Source organism: Pogona vitticeps, chromosome 2 (genome assembly GCF_051106095.1).
Source record: "Pogona vitticeps strain Pit_001003342236 chromosome 2, PviZW2.1, whole genome shotgun sequence".
NCBI classification, from domain to species: Eukaryota; Metazoa; Chordata; class Lepidosauria; order Squamata; family Agamidae; genus Pogona; species Pogona vitticeps.
The window spans coordinates 27,066,417-27,083,171 of record NC_135784.1 but is presented as its reverse complement, the minus strand read 5'-3'; the positions used below and the strand labels follow the sequence as shown (position 1 = coordinate 27,083,171).

General features: G+C 44.3%; 1 protein-coding gene across 8 annotated transcripts; it reads right to left on the bottom strand.

The window, feature by feature from the left end:
* Window positions 1-271: 271 nt before the first annotated feature.
* Window positions 272-16,449, bottom strand: LOC110070840 (E3 ubiquitin-protein ligase TRIM11). 8 transcript variants are annotated; one of them, XM_072989054.2, is made up of 9 exons: window positions 16,133-16,449; window positions 13,085-13,624; window positions 9,735-9,803; window positions 7,078-7,308; window positions 5,502-5,524; window positions 4,010-4,125; window positions 2,166-2,198; window positions 2,016-2,063; window positions 272-1,194 (listed from the first exon to the last, which is right to left on the bottom strand). In XM_072989054.2, the coding sequence occupies exons 2-9, from the start codon at window positions 13,502-13,504 to the stop codon at window positions 1,043-1,045; spliced, it is 1,092 nt and encodes a 363-aa protein (XP_072845155.2). In that variant the 5' UTR covers window positions 13,505-13,624; window positions 16,133-16,449; the 3' UTR covers window positions 272-1,042. The 8 variants fall into 8 exon arrangements, 7 of the variants coding, with proteins under 7 accessions (XP_072845155.2, XP_020634220.3, XP_078244770.1 ...); XM_020778561.3 differs by lacking the exon at window positions 4,010-4,125 and adding an exon at window positions 4,156-4,185 and having other exon boundaries at window positions 9,708-9,803; window positions 16,133-16,446; XM_078388644.1 differs by having other exon boundaries at window positions 9,708-9,803; window positions 13,229-13,624; window positions 16,133-16,443.
* Between the last annotated feature and the right edge of the window lie 306 nt (window positions 16,450-16,755).

Genomic DNA, 16,755 nt, shown 5'->3' with positions numbered 1-16,755 from the left:
CACGATTTCCCCATTTGCTTACTTGGTGGCAGGGAAGTGCTAGAAATTAATGGCAATGCTAGGGAAACCTGGGTTCCTACTCCTGCATAAGCTATAGCACTGGTCCCCAGCCTTGGGCCTCCAGATGTTCTTGGACTTCAACTCCCTGAAGGCTTCTGGGAGTTGTAGTCCAAGAACATCTGGAGGCCCTAGGTTGGGGACCACTGAGCTATAGGACAAAGTGAGCTATGTAACTGTGTGTAATCAGTCTTGAATCAATGAAACAAGAAGCTATTAAGGAAAACGCCTTTAATAAATACATCAGAAACCATGTACATATGCATTGCAACAAAAGGTAAATGAACAGAAGTGTTCTTTAAAAATGAACGTCCAAGCTTACTTCAAACCATGAATATATTGGACATGACTCAGATAAAATTGGGCGTCCACAGGACTATCATCTGGATTCAACCCTCCATTCCACACCAGCAACCCCCCCCCGCCCAGATCAGGACCTGCTTCTCCGACTTTAAATCTTACTGGAGGCTCCTCATCCAGCTAAAGATCTCACATGGCTACACGCTTGCTATTTAATAATGGCAGAGGTTCAACCTGAGGAGATATACCCGCCTCACTATATAGCAACAATGCCACGATAAGCAAGGAGAGAGAGTTGGAGAGGGGAAATTTTGACATCTGGCAGGCAATGTCCTAGAGTCTGGAAATGGATGGCCAAGTAGGGCCTATGAGATAATTCTGACTGCCTTTGTCAGTGAGAGAGGCCTCTCCTTGAACCCATAAAGAAGAGCTAAAACACTCTCCATAGAATGAGAGTCTGACTTATTTTTAAAAGGCCATTCAGCTGCATAATGCAATAAATAATCAAGTTTTCATGAACACCCCTCGGTCACCACCCAAGGGATAAAAGTGTGTGTGCATCTGTGAAAGCTGTGCATTTGTCTTGCCCAGGAGAACGACTACTACAACTCCTTTTCTCCTCACAGGATTACTGCAAAATCAGCCCATCCCCTACCTGATCTTCATTTCCCACCACAATTCCCCACTAATGTCCGCCTGCTGTGAATTCCTCCGTGTGCCAGGCACAAGGCACAGATTCAGTCAAATTCTCTTCAGAGTCTTCAGGGGAATCCTGAGGGGCATTTCTCATTTTCATACGTTTAGGGTGATCTGTGTCAGGGCCAAAATCTGCATTTTCTGAGGAAAGCACAAAAAGGAGGGGGGGAAAGAAATAAGGGTGAGCACAACATTTATTTGGGGATCTATCTGGGAATGTATAGGTTTTATTTACAGAATAAAATGTACTCAAAGGTGCTTACAATGACTATTATGAGTGCCAAAGCATTTTTAAAAAATCACTATCTAAAAAGTGAGTTAGGTATCTGGTTCTGAAGAAAGAGTTTGGGGATATCAAGGGGGAAAAGTCAGCCTGTGTAGCCTTGGGCAAGCTGCACAGTCTTAAGGCACCCCCTGAAGAGCACTTCTGGGTATTCACTACCTAGAAAACCATGGAAAGGGTCACTGTAAGTCGGAACTGACTTGGGGGCATGCTGTTGTTGCTACTATCTGAACAGTGGTTCCCAAAACCTTGGGTCCCCAGATGTTCTTAGACTACAACTCCCAGAAATCCCATCCAGCACAGCTGGTGGTGAAGGCTTCTGGGAGTTTTAGTCCAGAGAGCTTGACTTCTCCACAACTCCTCCAGCAGGCCTCCCAGTCACATTTGAAAAAATCAGACTAATTGCCTCTTTTTGAACTGGAGCTTCTAGGAGGAGGGATCGCACCCAGACAACGTGAGAGGAATGAAGGAAGAGGGCTTTGCTCTCAGCAGACACCACTGCATCAACCTCAAGCTGCAATCTTTGGCCTGATGTCCCTCAAAGCCAAAGATCTGCAATATGCAGAACACGGCAGACCATTTCTGACCATTGGTTTCCCCTGTTTTCAATACCTACTTGCCCTGGAAGAGGCCACCTTTTGTGGATTTACAAATCATGTCACTTATCCCTGTGTCTTACTTCTCCCATAGGCTCCAGTGCAGATCAATGTGTTCCAGAACAGAAATCCTGGCAACAGAACACACCGATTCATGTATTTTATATGTATGACAGGCCCCTCCCATCTTCCCGACTGTACCGCCTGATCCACCACCAACCGCAGAAGCTTACCTTTCATCTGCTGGTATCCAGACACCAAAGCTTCTGTAGGAAGAGAGAGAAAAACAATTAAGCTCAATGTTTATTACTGAGGTTGTGATCACATGAAGAAATAGATAGAATTTTGGAGTGCTTATGGAGCCATCCAGTGCAATCTATTGCAGGAAGCAGATGACACATGACAAATTGCACTTCAATCCTTCTTGGTCTAGCTGTACGGCTACAAATTTTGAGGGCTGGAATAGAGCAATTCCCAGACAGATGAAAATGTTACTTTAAGGAAGATCACTCCCAGCAAACAACCCTTTCTTGTGCTACTGAATACAGTGGTGCCTCGCATAGCGATGTTAATCGGTGCGGCAAAAATCGCCGCTAACTGATAACATAGCTATGCGATTTTAAAAACCCCAGTGAAACGCACTGAAACCCCTTCAATGCGTTCCAATGGGGGAAAAACTTACCTTTAAGTGAAAATCCTCCATACGGCAGCCATTTTCGCTGCCTGGTAAGCAAGGAATCAGTCCCAAAAAAGAACTGGTGGGCATTTTCCTCCCCCCGGAGGCCATTTTGGAACCGCCGATCAGCTGTTGGAAAAAAATCGCTATGCAAAAATCGGTAAGCGAAACAGCTTACCGATCATCGCAAAGTGATTTTTTACCATTCAAGACATCATTATGCGATCACTTTTGCGATCGAAAAAACCTAATCGTTATGCGGATTTGTCATTAAACGGGGCGCTCGTTAAGTGAGGCACCACTGTATGTGCCTTTGTCACTGTCTGATTGCTTCTGCTGCTGCTTCTGCTTCTGCTGCTGCTGCTGCTGCTGCTGCTGCTGATGATGATGATGATGATGATGATGATGATGATGATGATGATGATGATGATGATGATGATGATTATGATTATGATTATTATTATTATTATTATTATTATTATTATTATTATTATTATTATTATTATTATTATTATTATTATTATTATTATTTCTAGAACTTCAGAGCTGGAAGGGACCTTATGGATCATCAAATCCAGACCCTGTTGAGGAGGCAGTGTATCTGCATATACCAATGAGAGCTATCGGGAGGCAGAGCCAGAGAAACCAGAAGGGAGGGGTAAGTCAGAGTGTAGTTAGTTACTTGTGAAATTGGTATTTCATCCAGTGTTTCATTTTTTCCCATATGACTGACAAAGTGGACTTGTCCATAAATGCTCACATTAAAATATTATAGTCTTTAAGGTGCCATGTTTTTGTCTTGTTTTTTTTCCTCTGGATTTCTTTTGATGCTACTCACAACGAGGCCCAACCTGTGCTAAATAGCTAGTTTACATTTATAATTTTTTTAAATTGTCAGTTTTCATACTATGACCTTCAAGCCTTTTTTCCTTCTTTTTAAAATATATTCCAATATATATATATTTCCCAGTTCTGAGGCACAGATGCAGAAAACCTTCAGAAGACATGATTCTGACACATGAGATTCATAACCAATGGCAACTACTCAATGCGTGAAACTAGAGAGATCTACTCAAGGACAACAGATTACAGATTAACCTATCACTAGAAGAGGGAATTTCTGAAGGGCTGGTTGTGTGTGATTATCACAGTTGGAACTTTCCTCACCCTCCATCCTAAGAAAGCCAGCTTGATTTGTTTCACCACTGGACCTGAAGGGCAAAACGTGTTCTTCACCTGAATGTCTGATTTCAATTCTGATTATGGGTCATTAGCCATATCTAGTTTGGCTTTCCAATGTCCTCATTTGCCTACAGTTCTGCTTTCCAGGAGACCAAGCAGCCCCCTTCATGGGGACCTGCCACAACCCCTATCAGAGCTTCGCAGCTGTCCTTCTGTCACCTTCAAATTGCTTCACCACCCCTGGCAGGAAGGCATTAAAGTTCTGCAGTTCCCAGACGTCCCCTCTCAGCCCTGGTGGAAAAGCAACCCGATTCACAGACATTTCCTTCATACACCTGCAGAAAAAAAGACATTTCTTAACCAACCTTCTTTGCAGACTAGAATCTCTCCAAAGCCTGTAAGAAAAGATACGATGAGCAGAACTAGTTTAAGCTGGACAACCACTGGGGGGGGGGACAATGTCCATACACACCTCACCTTTATACTGTGCCACAGTAACTTTTTCTCTCTCCATAATATCCTAGTTCTCCTGTTTAATCAGTAAAAATATCTGCGGAGAAGTCAGAACTGGGAGAACTGGTTGAAGCGTTAAACATACTTCTGGAAGTAAAGCCAGCCTGTGTAGCCTTGGGCAAGCTGCACAGTCCCAGGGTTCTCCCAGAAGAAGGGAAGGGTAAACCATTTCTATGTATAGTGGTGCCTTGAATAGCGAGGTTAATGTGTTCCATAAAAAAATCGCTATTCAAAAAACTCGCTATTTGAAATGTGGTTTCCCATTGAAATGCATTGAAAGCCGGCGAATCCGTTCCAATTGGAACAAATTGCCGTCGTTAATGGATAATCTCCATAGGAAACCTCGCTATTCAAAACGCGGTTCCCCCATTGAAATGCATCTCAAGGGGAGGAAAAATCAACCACAAATTAACAGAGTCAGAACAAGGTCAAATGGGGTTAACAAAGGGTTTATTAACCGCACTTTACGATCTCAAACATTTCAAACAGAAAACCTTAACTTTAAACCCTTTAAAAGTAGCGAACACGAACCGCGGTTCCTCCATTGAAATGCATTGAAACCATTGAAGATCGCTACCAATAATCGCCCATAGGAAAAATTGCTAATCAAGGCTTAAAAATGCCCCGAAAACCACATCGCTATTCAGTTTTTTCGTTAATAGAGGCGCTCGCTATTCGAGGCACCACTGTATTATCTACCTGGAAAACCCTCGGAAGGGTCTCCATAAGTCAGAATTGACTTGATGGCATATGATTAATACTGAGTACTTTTTCTATGTAAGCAAATTTCCATCTAGCGAGCATTTTAGCTCACTGTTCTACAATATGACATTGTGTTCTCCTTTTATATACTGCAGGCCAATCAAGCATACATTTGGACTCTTGCGTTAATATTTAAATGCTTTAACATATGCAATATTTGCAACCTTGACCCTTCTATGTCATTGTTTTCAACAAATGGCAATGAAAATAATGAAGCTTTTCACCCAAATGGTTTTAACTCTATGAGACTCCTCTTAGTTATAAATCATGCCTGTTACACATCTGCATATTAATGCTATTAAACATTTTTGGCACGTCAAGATGCTCAACAGAGAAAAGACATCCTTTGGGCTAACAGAGGGCCTTTGGCAGCAGCCTAGACAAGAAACCACCTTTTGATTTTCAGGATATCATTTTTAGCTTGAGGTCCATTTACCTTTCCAAGGTGCTTCCAATATCCTAGAGGAGAGAGAACAGAGAAAGAACTAAGGAGAGAACTGGATGACATAATGGCATTCAAAGCTGTGTGCCTGAGAAATTAAATGTACAAATATAGCCAATGCTTTGCAGAACAACAGCCAGCAAATTGGCAAAGTGAGGCTCGAAGCCAGCATGCTTTAGGATAAACAGATGTCCTTTACCTCTTAAGAGAGCTGTGCTTCTAACCGCATACTAAGAATAAAGTTTCTTTATCCCACCATGAGCTCCCGCCTTAGCTCTACAAGTTGAAAATGAGCTTAGTTTCGTTTCACAATCTGAGAAATAAGAGATTCTTTTATAGGTGGACTATGCGGACAAAGCAACTTTAAAGGATTGAGATTTGGAAGGCGAAACATTTTGCTTTCTTTCTGATTGTGAAACTAGCATCTTATCTAGCCCTTTCCAAATAGAGTGGTGCCTCGCACAGCGAGATTAATCCGTTCCGGATTAACCCTCGCTGTGTGAAAACATCACTGTACGGATCAAAAAAAGCCATTGGAACGCATTAAACTTAGTTTAATGCGTTCCAATAGCAGCTTTACTCACCGTACAGCGATGTTTCTCTGATGGCCGGCAGCCATTTTTGCGCCCTCCCCTCGCTTAAAGAGGGCACGAAAACGCTGCGCGTGGCCATTTTGGGGCTTCCGGCGGCCATTTTGAAGCCACCGAACAGCTGATCGGCGGGTCGCAAAGCAAAGGTCGGTAAGCGAACCGCTTACAGACCTTCGTTTGCGATTTTGAGCCATAGGGGCCGTCGGTGTGCAATCTCATTTGCGATCACTAGAACGGCCCTGTTGTGCAGATTCGTCATTCTACGGTGCACTCGTTGTGCGAGGCACCACTGTATTTAGAAACAACTTCTATTGTGAGATGTGTACATTTTTCTTATTGTTTCCTGCAAATACTTATAAGGCTACCCCAGGTGTTGAAACACCTGTTCTCAGTACACAGATTTCACCTACTTGTCTCCTCAGTATTCACCAGATTGCTCTCATTTTGTGTGTTGCAGGTATGGCAATTGCAAGCTTTTTTTTTTTTTGCCCCAGCAGCAGGTAATATGCCCCATTCACTACTTGTATACTATTTCTGATCATTAAAGACAACAGCGGGATTCCCCTGTTTCGCAGCTGATGGAGGTGGAATCCCACTGCTCTCCCCAATCAGTGATCAGAAATAAAAATATCCAGACCTTTCATGAGTTCAATTAGGTCCACAGGCTGGAGGTTCTCAATCCAGAGACATCAGACAAAGTAACCACACACAGATTTAGTGACAGCTTTTTCTCCAAGAGAATACATTAAACATTGGGATATTTTGCCCAATAGATAGTGTTGGGATTCTCACTGTGGTCTCCAGTCACTGATCGGAAATAACAGCAGGATTTCGCCTTGTGCTTCTTTATCTTCCCAGTGAGAAGTGTGCGGGGAGGGCTGCATGGACACAAAGGCTAAAGACCAGACTTTAGTCCCCCCCTGCCCCCCCACAGAAAAGGGGGGGGAAAAGCTTTGATAGTTCTGGGTCGGATTCCTTGCCTGGAGGACGTCAAATGGCAGCTGCTCACACTTCCAATTTAGCTCCCAGATGGTCTCCTTGATGATGGTGTGTTCCTTGGAGAGTTCAGCCATGTGCTCACTCCTCTTCAACTTGATCTCTTCCAACGCCTCCTCAACCCTGCTAGCCCACAGGCTGCTTTGTTCTTCCACAAGCTGGTGCACTTTGCTGAACTCCTCCACCATCTTTCCCTTCTCGGCTCCTATTTGTTGCTGCCAGGAACACATTGGAGATAAAGAACAGCCCAGTTAAGGTATTTTGAGGAAAAAGCCAGCCATAGAAGCAGCAAGCAGCAGATTCTACAGGAGAGGCACTTCATGAGATTCAGACACAGATTTTTTTGGTTTATTACTGTTTTTAGTTCCACAAACCTACTCTTTTGTAAAAATGCTTTTAAAAATATATTTTGGCTCAAAAATTCCCATGTGCCAACATCCAACCTTATGTAAATTATTCTACATTTTGAGGGACACTAAGCACTTCTCCCCCATAACTCTTTTTTTAATCTTTTCTAAAAATTAACCATTAGTGGGTTAATTAACTGTGACGATTAACCATTTTTAAAATCTAAGAACTGTAACTGATTGCTTTGAAACACCAGATACTTATCATACCTAACTCATTTTAACACAATGCAAGATTTCAGTGAAGTAGCTGCATTTGTTTTAAGATATGCAGCAAAAGTATAATACAGTAGGACCATGGTATCCGTGGGGGGGGGGTTGGTTCCAAACCACCCCCATGCTGAAAATAGTGGAAATACGGAACACTATACATTGCATGTTCTCTGGCTCCGTCTAGTGGCAACATCTGTTAAATACACTCTGGAAATATACATCTCCAGGTATGTGTGGTTATTTAGTATTTTCAAGCAGCAGATAAGTGAATCAGTGGATAATGAACCTGCAGATAATGTGGTCCTACTACATAATTATAACAATGATCACCGAATTAGCCCTTGTCAACGAGGCACAATGGGGAATTGAACAAAGGCGTTATGGCTCCTTAAGTACTAATCAATTTACTGTAGCCTGTAGTTTTGTGGGTCACAATCCAATTCCTCAATAAAAGAGAGGTTGGTTCTGAATAAATGGATTGTAACCCACAAATGCTTGCATAGAAATAAATCTGTTAAGGTGTGACCAGATGGCTGCAAAAATGCACACCTGATCACACTGGAAAGGGGCACTTTAATGGGTGTGATCTTTCCTTAAAGTGACCCTACTGTTTTCACTCCAGCCCTCAAAAGTAGATGTCCATACAGGTGGACCCAAAAGACCAGGATGAGGCTGAAGCACATTTCCCAGAGCATCATGTGCCTGTCCAGAAATAGATCACCCTGGACTGTTCCACAAACACTCTAAATTGTGATCTAGTTTCCCCAGGGAAAGACTAAGGAAGACAGGTTTTGTCTTCAAGGTGCCCATGATATGCATGTTTGTACTTTTGCTATGCAATGCAAGTTGTGATGACCTCACCCTGAGAAGGGCCCCATGTGATGTCACTGGCTGTCAGCTGCGGGGCAACACAAATCACAACCCTGCATTGTGTGTTGCTCATACCTAAATTTAATTTACCCCACTATGCATTTTTTAAAGAGAACAGTTACAGTGGACCCTCTACTTACAGAACTAATCCGTATTGGAACAGGTCGAAAAGTCTGTAGGTCGAGGCTCCATTGACCTACAATGCATTGAAAACCGATTAATCTGTAACCGGCTGTTTTTGTTCTGTTTTTGTTCCATTTCGGTTTTTTTCTGGTCTGTAGGTCGATTCTCTGGCTGTAAGTCGAACCTAAATTTTGCAGCCAGAGAAGTGTGTAACTCGAAAATTCTGTGAGTCGAGCCATCTGTAAGTCGAGGGTCCACTGTAATTGATTCTAATGGTTTGAGTGCATCCAATTGATTTTAATAGCTTTTACAGTGGAGTTTTTATTTGATTTTTACAGGCCTGCTTGATTTCAATAATAATTAACAATTACTGTATTTGCCATCGAGTCAAGCTTGGCGTGCTTTAGTCCATGGGGTCACAAAGTCGGACATGACTTAACGACTAAACAACAGAGGTATAGAATACACAAAAGTGTTTTCCCATTTACTTTTTCTTAAAGCCCCTAGGACTGTGCAGCTTGCTCCAGGCTACACAGGCTGGCTTTACTCGCAGGAAGCACAGTGGGGAATCAAACTTCTGACATCAGATTCCCAGCCAGGTACCCAACTTACTTACATCTATTTATTTTTTTGTAATGATGATTGTAACTTCCAGGTATAAATGTAATTTTTTTAAAAAATTAGATAAATAGGTAACACCTGATGGGGATAACAGGAAAAAAGTATGGGAAAGTAGCAGCCCTGAATCATGCAAGAATTATTTTTAAAAAACTATGCTCTTAAATTAGAGATTTGAGATAAACAAACCCTTTAAAATCTGGTGTTTAACAGACCCCCATCTTGCATTCAGCAGAAAGAATAGTTTTGGGAGATCTAACCTTACACAGTCTTTTTCTATGGCCTTCATAGAAACCAAAAATTGCTCTTTTTTTCTGAATGTCAATCACAAAATGAAAGTGCTAATTAGAAACAGAGAACTTTCCATTGGCAGCAACACCTACAATAAGGTCTTCCCATTGCTTTTCCACCTCTTTTTCCTGTTTCACAATCTCCTCTTCCTGCTTCCTTAGATGCCGGACGCGACTTATAAAGGAATCCTGAAAAGAAGGACATCATCAGGTATCTTGTTAAACATCAATCCCATTTGCCTACAGGGATTATGCAAGGATTACTCTGCAACCAATAGGAGCTGTTTTCCAGACTGGCCGAAATCCTGCCATGGAAAGTTATCAGGAAAAACTTCCTAACTGTTAGAGCAGCACAACAGTGGGAACCAGTTACCTTGGGAGTTGGCGAGTGCTCCAACACTGAAGGCATTCAAGAAAAACTTCACCTGGCAGATATGCTTTGATTGTATTCCTGCATTGAGCAGGGGGTTGGACTTGATGGCCTTGTAGGCCCCTTGCAACTTCACTTTTCTACAATTCTATGAAAATTACGCAGCAGAAGGCATTTTTTTACTATTTAAAAAGATCTGATTCCATCCCCCACTCACAAAGAGTTTGAGGTTCCCTTGGGATCCTTTTCATTGTGGAGATGATGTTGGGGGCCACAGAATTGGGGAGGGGAGTTTTTGATGTCCAAAAACCACAGCCATTGGGATAATTTTACTAGTAGCAGCAATTTTTGGAATTTAAAGACAACCGACACGGAGACAATCTTGCAGCTCCCAATGGCTTCTCCCCAAGGAATTCCAAGGGAGCCTCAGGACCATCAGAGACAGAAAGAAATGCTTAATTTCTGAAAAGTCACCGCAGCTGATTACATCATCAGCCTTATACAATGCAAGTTTCCGCAACAGGATTTCAGCCACTGATCCTTGCATACCTGCTCTTTTCCCTGCTGTGTAGTTGACTGGGCAATGGGCAGCCTGGAAAATGGAAGACTGCCCTTAAGACCATGGAAGTACGCAACAGGATTTTGGCTGAGAAGTCAGCAACTACAGATTGAGACATGTAAACTATTATGCAAAATTTCCCCATTTCTCAGTTTCTCATTGTGTCTCATTCCCTTTCCTTCAAGTTCCCGTTTATTGGGGTGGAACTGGAACTCCTACCAGTGAGGAATGCTGGAAACTGCAGGCCAGGAACCTCTAGCGGGCTGCACGTTGGCCATCTCTACTGTCAGAACAGATACAGTGTTTGTGAGCATTCCATACCATTGTGCACCACTTAAGGTGGTCAGTGCCAAAGACCTTATTGACACAAGCCCAATAGAGAGGATTTAGCTAAGGAAAGATGAGCAGCGTAGCAGAGACAGGACTTGCAGGGTCAAAGCCCTGGTACTGTCTGAGCAACTGGGACTATGATATGTCTTGCCACACCCCATCAGGCTTCCTCAGCCCCTCTGAGCTTAGCTGCAATTCTCACAGGAGCTGGATGGATTTTCCCTGGACCAGTATATTACTGCAAGCTAACCTTGGTGCATGCGCTCGTAATCTCAAGATTAGATCACTGTAATGCACTCTACGTGGGGCTGCCTTTGAGGCTGGCGCAGAAACTTCAGATGGTGCAGAATGCGGCGGCCAGGCTCCTTACAGGAGTGAGGAAATCCCAACACATCTCTCTTATTCTGGCCAAGCTGCACTGGCTGCCCATCCATTTCCGCGTCGACATACAAGGCCCTAAACGATTTAGGACTTTGATATTTGGCGGAACGGCTGCTCCCACCTAGATCTACCCGGATCAACCGCACGAGCCAGGAGGTGAGGCTGGGGAGCCTAACGCTGAGGGAGGCCCGGAATTAGCGAACACGAAATTGGGCCTTCTCGGCGGTGGCTCCTCACCTCTGGAACAACCTTCCTCCAGCAATTCGTGCAGCCCCTACGATGGGCATTTAAGAACCAGTTAAAAACATGGTTATATGTTCAGGCGTTCCCTCCTGTCAATACTCAATTTCCTTTCTCTTTCTATCTATTTGTTTTATTATATGTGGTGTTGTTTACTTGTAATAATTTTTATGCTTTATTGTATTTTTTTTATGAAAGCCGCTCAGAGTGGTCAATCTGACCAGATGAGCGGGATATAAATCAAATAAATAAATAAATATCCATTGTCAAGCAAAGTGTTCGCGGATTTTGAGTGGGTCATTAAGAGCCATTAAGTTTACAAATGACTTATACTGATTAGGGACAGTCTCAGTCTAGCCTGAATTTTTAGACTCTCCAGTGAAGAGTACAGTGGTGCCCCGTATAGCGAGGTTAATCCGTTCCGGATTAACCTTCGCTATACGGAAACATCGCTGTGCGGGTAAGCAAAGCCTATTGGAACGCATTAAACTTAGTTTAATGCGCTCCAATAAGCGTGGAAACTTACCCCTCCAGCGATGTTTTCGCTCCGGCGGCCATTTTGGAGCCGCCGATCAGCTGATCGGCGGCTCCAAAATGGCCGCCGGATGACCCGAAATGGCCCCTATCAGTGTTTTCGCGCCCTCCCCTTGCTTACGGAGGTCGCGAAAACGCTGCGGGGGGCATTTCGGGCTATCCGCGGCCATTTTAATGGCCACGGATGACCCGAAATGCCCCCCCGCAGCGTTTTCGCGACCTCCGTAAGCAAGGGGAGGGCGCGAAAACAGATAGGGGCCATTTCGGGTCATCCGGCGGCCATTTTGGAGCCGCCGATCAGCTGTTCGGCAGCTCCAAAATGGCCACCGGACGCCCCAATCATCGCAAAGCGAGTGCGGCGATTGGGGCTGATCCGTATAGCGATCCCCAAAAAGGGATCGCTATACGGATTCTTCATTAAACGGTGCGCTCGTTAAGCGAGGCACCACTGTATACTGATTACAGGGACTGTCACGATCAACACCTGCCCTTTCTTCCTTTATGTTTAAACTTAAATTTAAACTAGGCACTTTCCACATAACAATGTGTACAAACCCAAACTAAATATACCCTCAGACTTGGATGCTTTATTACCTGCGTGCCTGTGGGGTCATGAAGCTTGTATTTTTAATGGCTTTCTTTTGAATGTTTCCAGCAAAAATAAACCTGAAAGCAAAAGCACCTGGCCTCTTAAGGAGCCAGGTCGTTCAGTTGAAATTGGGAGCAGGGAATCTCCATATTCTCCAGCATGGGACTACTCTACATTCTCCTGCAGGGCTGGTTTTCCTTTTACAATGGGAAGGGGGAGGGGAGGACTGCAGGATCAGAGAGACAGACTGAGGGTAAGGAGGCAAGGAGGGAGGGAGGGAGCTGTGGCTCGTCAAGCAGCATTTTTTCACTCGTCACAGACAAGTGGACAAGTGGATTTTTCAAGCCCTGGTGATTCAGGCGTGTCAGGGGTGGAGTGTAATTCCTTCCTCCTTCTAAAAAAGTTGCCCCCATAATATATGGAATGAAAGGGCCCCTATTCCATTCCATAAACTGAAAGCTCCTAACCGTGTATGTTCGGGCTGCTTCCTCCACAGAGACAACGTCATGTTGCTGGTGATCCCTGGCTTCGGCGCATTTTAGGCAGAAAGTGACCAGATCGTCCATGCAAAAAGCAGTGGCATCATCCTCATGCTCCTCGCAGATTCTCACCCCTGTGGCCACTTGCTTTGCCACATCTTTCAGCTGCCTGATCAGCCTTGCCACGTTGGCCAGTTGGTCGTTCGGCCGTAAGTTTGTCCGAAGAATGGCCTTTTGGCACCGAGGGCAGGTTCTGGCCAGGGAGAATGGTCCCCATGAGCGCAGGATGCAAGAGTGGCAGAAACTGTGCCCACAGTCTAAAGTGACAGGGTTGATGAAGTAGTGGACGCACAGGTAGCAGGTCACTTCCGAGTGAAGCATCTCCTCAATGCCGTCAGCCGCAGACATCCCCTTGGAGATCAGTGTGGGATCCAGATGTCTCTTGCCACAAATCAGCTGACAGGCCTCGGACAGAGAAAGGGGAGCAACTGCTGTCTCCACAACAACAAGACAGGAGTGAGCTCCAGGCTAGAAGAGGGGAGAACAGGGATGGAGGGTGAACCATCTTGCAATTCCCAGTCTCCCCAACCTCCTGAGGTTCAAATCACATATTAGAGGAGGGTGCCTTGTAAAGAAGCAATGGAGGAATCCCAAGATTGCATACAAGATTTCTGCAACAACAGAACAAACCAGCAAATCTAGCACAGCTGTTGCCCTCATTTGCCTGAATCCTACTAGCGTTTACAAAAGGTCTGCATTAACTTGCCACAGCTAATTGTGGCTAACTGATGAGGTGTTGAGGCACCTCATATGCCCTAGCACCTCATCAAACAACTCAGTGGCTTAGATCTCTGGCTGTGAAGCCAGACGCTGGAAGCTCGATTCCCCACTGTGCCTCCTCGACACGGACTGGACTTAATGACCCATAAGACCTTTTCCGGACCTGACGTTATGGCAAGTTATAGAAGCCTTATGTGAACATCAGTAGGGACGTGGTGGTGCTGCAGGGTAAACCACAAAGGCCTCTGTGCTGCAAGGTAAGACCACCTGCAGTTGTAAGATTGAATCCACGTGACGGAGTGAGCCCCTGTTGCTTGTCCCAGCTCCCACCAACCTAGCGGTTCAAAAGCATGCAAAATGCAAGTAGATAAATAGGTACCACCACGGTTGGAAAGTAACAGCGTTCTGTGTGTAGTCACGCTGGCCACGAGACCACGGAAGATTGTCTTCAGACAAACGCTAGCTTTATGGGTTGGAAACTGAGATGGGCACCACCCCCTAGAGTCGGACATGTCTGGACAAATTGTCAAGGGGAACCTTTACCTTTTCCTATGTGAACATCAATAAGATTTTGAACAACATTTACAATCAATATTATAGATTCCCAGTGTGAGAATCTGATACTTTTCATATGTTCAAGATGGTATTTAGCACCGACAGAAGGCAGTGTTGTGGGTCAAGCCACAGGAAACAGAGAAAAAGAAAGAAGTCTTGGATGCCCCCAGCAAAGAAGACAGTGAGGAAGAGAGAAATACAATGTACTCACGAAGGCTTTCACGGCTGGGATCTAACGGTTGTTGTGGGTTTTTCGGGCTTCTTGGCCGTGTTCTGAAGGTGGTTTTTCCTAACGTTTCGCCAGTCTCTGTGGCCGGCATCTTCAGAGGACAGCAAACTGTGAGGACAGTTTGCTGTCCTCTGAAGATGCCGGCCACAGAGACTGGCGAAACGTTAGGAAAAACCACCTTCAGAACACGGCCAAGAAGCCCGAAAAACCCACAACAACCGAGAGAAATACAACTTTAAATAAATTATAATTACCACAATAGTTCCAAGGATGCCCCCTTGGGTGATCAGTTATGGTATTTACAATTTGTAAAAGCAGCATTCCTGTTTCTCAACATTTATTAAAAGCTACTAACAGCTGTTAAAAATAACATGTTCTTTCTCTACTATTTTGTAAAGCAATATACCCCAAAACATCAAACTAATTAAGAAGTTACAGCTATACTGCAAATGGACTAAAATTATCCACCATCAAGTTACAATCAGAAGGTAAATTAGCTACACCTTCATTACTGGAAAAAGGAACTAATGGTCTGAAATTAGTTACTTCTGAACTCTAGAGTGTAGTAAAATGTACTAGAGAAAGCAAGAAGGCACAACTTTAAAGGAGCAACCAATATGCCACAAAATAAGAGCGCTCTTGCACCTTTGAGAATTGAACGGAAGACAGACGATCAGGAGGTACAGCTGATCAGGTTCACTTATCATAATTTTCAGTTTCATGCACTACTTAAAGGTGTAAGAGCACCACTTGCCTTTGGAGACATTTGGCACCCTTTTCTTCCACACAAACTGGAGCACCTTCTATAGCCCTGAATTAAAAGGATGTGGAAGATTTTTGTTCTCTTGAAGAGTTGACAGGAAGTACTTAGAATTCTAGGCATGGGTATGGTCTCGTACATTTTCCAGCAAACACATTTGATGAAAATGAAAAATAATAAATAAACCAATTCAGCCATTTGTTCATTGTAGGAAATCCAGAGCTAAAGCTTGGATCAGTTACTGTATATTGTGATTACAATTCCAGGATTTCTCACCTCCCTATTACCCTGGTGGCTGGGGGATTTGAGAAAAGCAGTATTTTTCCACTTTCCCCGTTTGGCTTCATCACAGCAACTGGTAAGACAGAGAAAAACTTCCAGGGAGTTTTTTCAAGGCATTGCACCCAATGGGACACACACACCCCTCCTTGCACCTCAAGGTACATAAAATCCCAGTTTAGGCAAGTTCTCTCAGTAGCTGAGGCACGAAAATTCCGCAGGCAAATATTCATATCTTTGCCCAAGAAAAAAAAACCAACCCAGCCTAATACCAAACTGAAAATTCAACAAGCTGTTGCCTGAAATGATTGCCCTGCTCGGGCCAACGGTGGGGCCGGCTCTGAGCTACCCTTCTCTCCGACCTTACTGGTTTTACCTTGTTTCGGCTTAAAATCGACTATAAATGCACTACATATTGCGAATAGCCACTTACTGTGAAAGTACAAAGCACACAAACGGAGGAACGGGGCGAAAAGCAGACTGGCTTAAGCTTCTACGACATCCACCCCTCTTGCAGCCAAAGAAACCAATATCGGGGTCAAGCTGACTGGTGTTTGGAAAAATTTATTTCCTAAATGCGATTTTAAATTTTGTTTTTAAAAACGAAGCTACAGGAGTCTCCCTGCAAGCAAAAAAGAAAAAAAAGTGCAAAGCAGACCAAGAAGCAAACAAGAGACTCCCGCCAAAGACTTTTTAAAAAAAGGTCGCTTGAATCCAGGGCTCACCTGCTCTCCTGTTTTTGAGAGCAAAACCTTAGCCCTTGGCCACGCCTCGTTGGACTACAATTCCCGAAACGCCCAGGCCCCCCTGTGACCGCCTCCAGAGGCCGCTTTTCTGCCGAAGAGCTCTCTGGGAATTGTAGTCTCCTTGGTGCAGCGCTTCGCCGGGAAGAGACCCCGCCTTTGCTCAGAAACGATTGGCCGCACGTGTGTCCAATGAAGATCCTCCTTTCGTTTCTCGCTTTCACCTTTCCTCAAAACAGCCCGCCGGCCGCTCTTGCGGGAGGGTCGCGGGGGGGGGGGGGGGAGAAAATGAAAGGCGGAGTAACGAGTAATT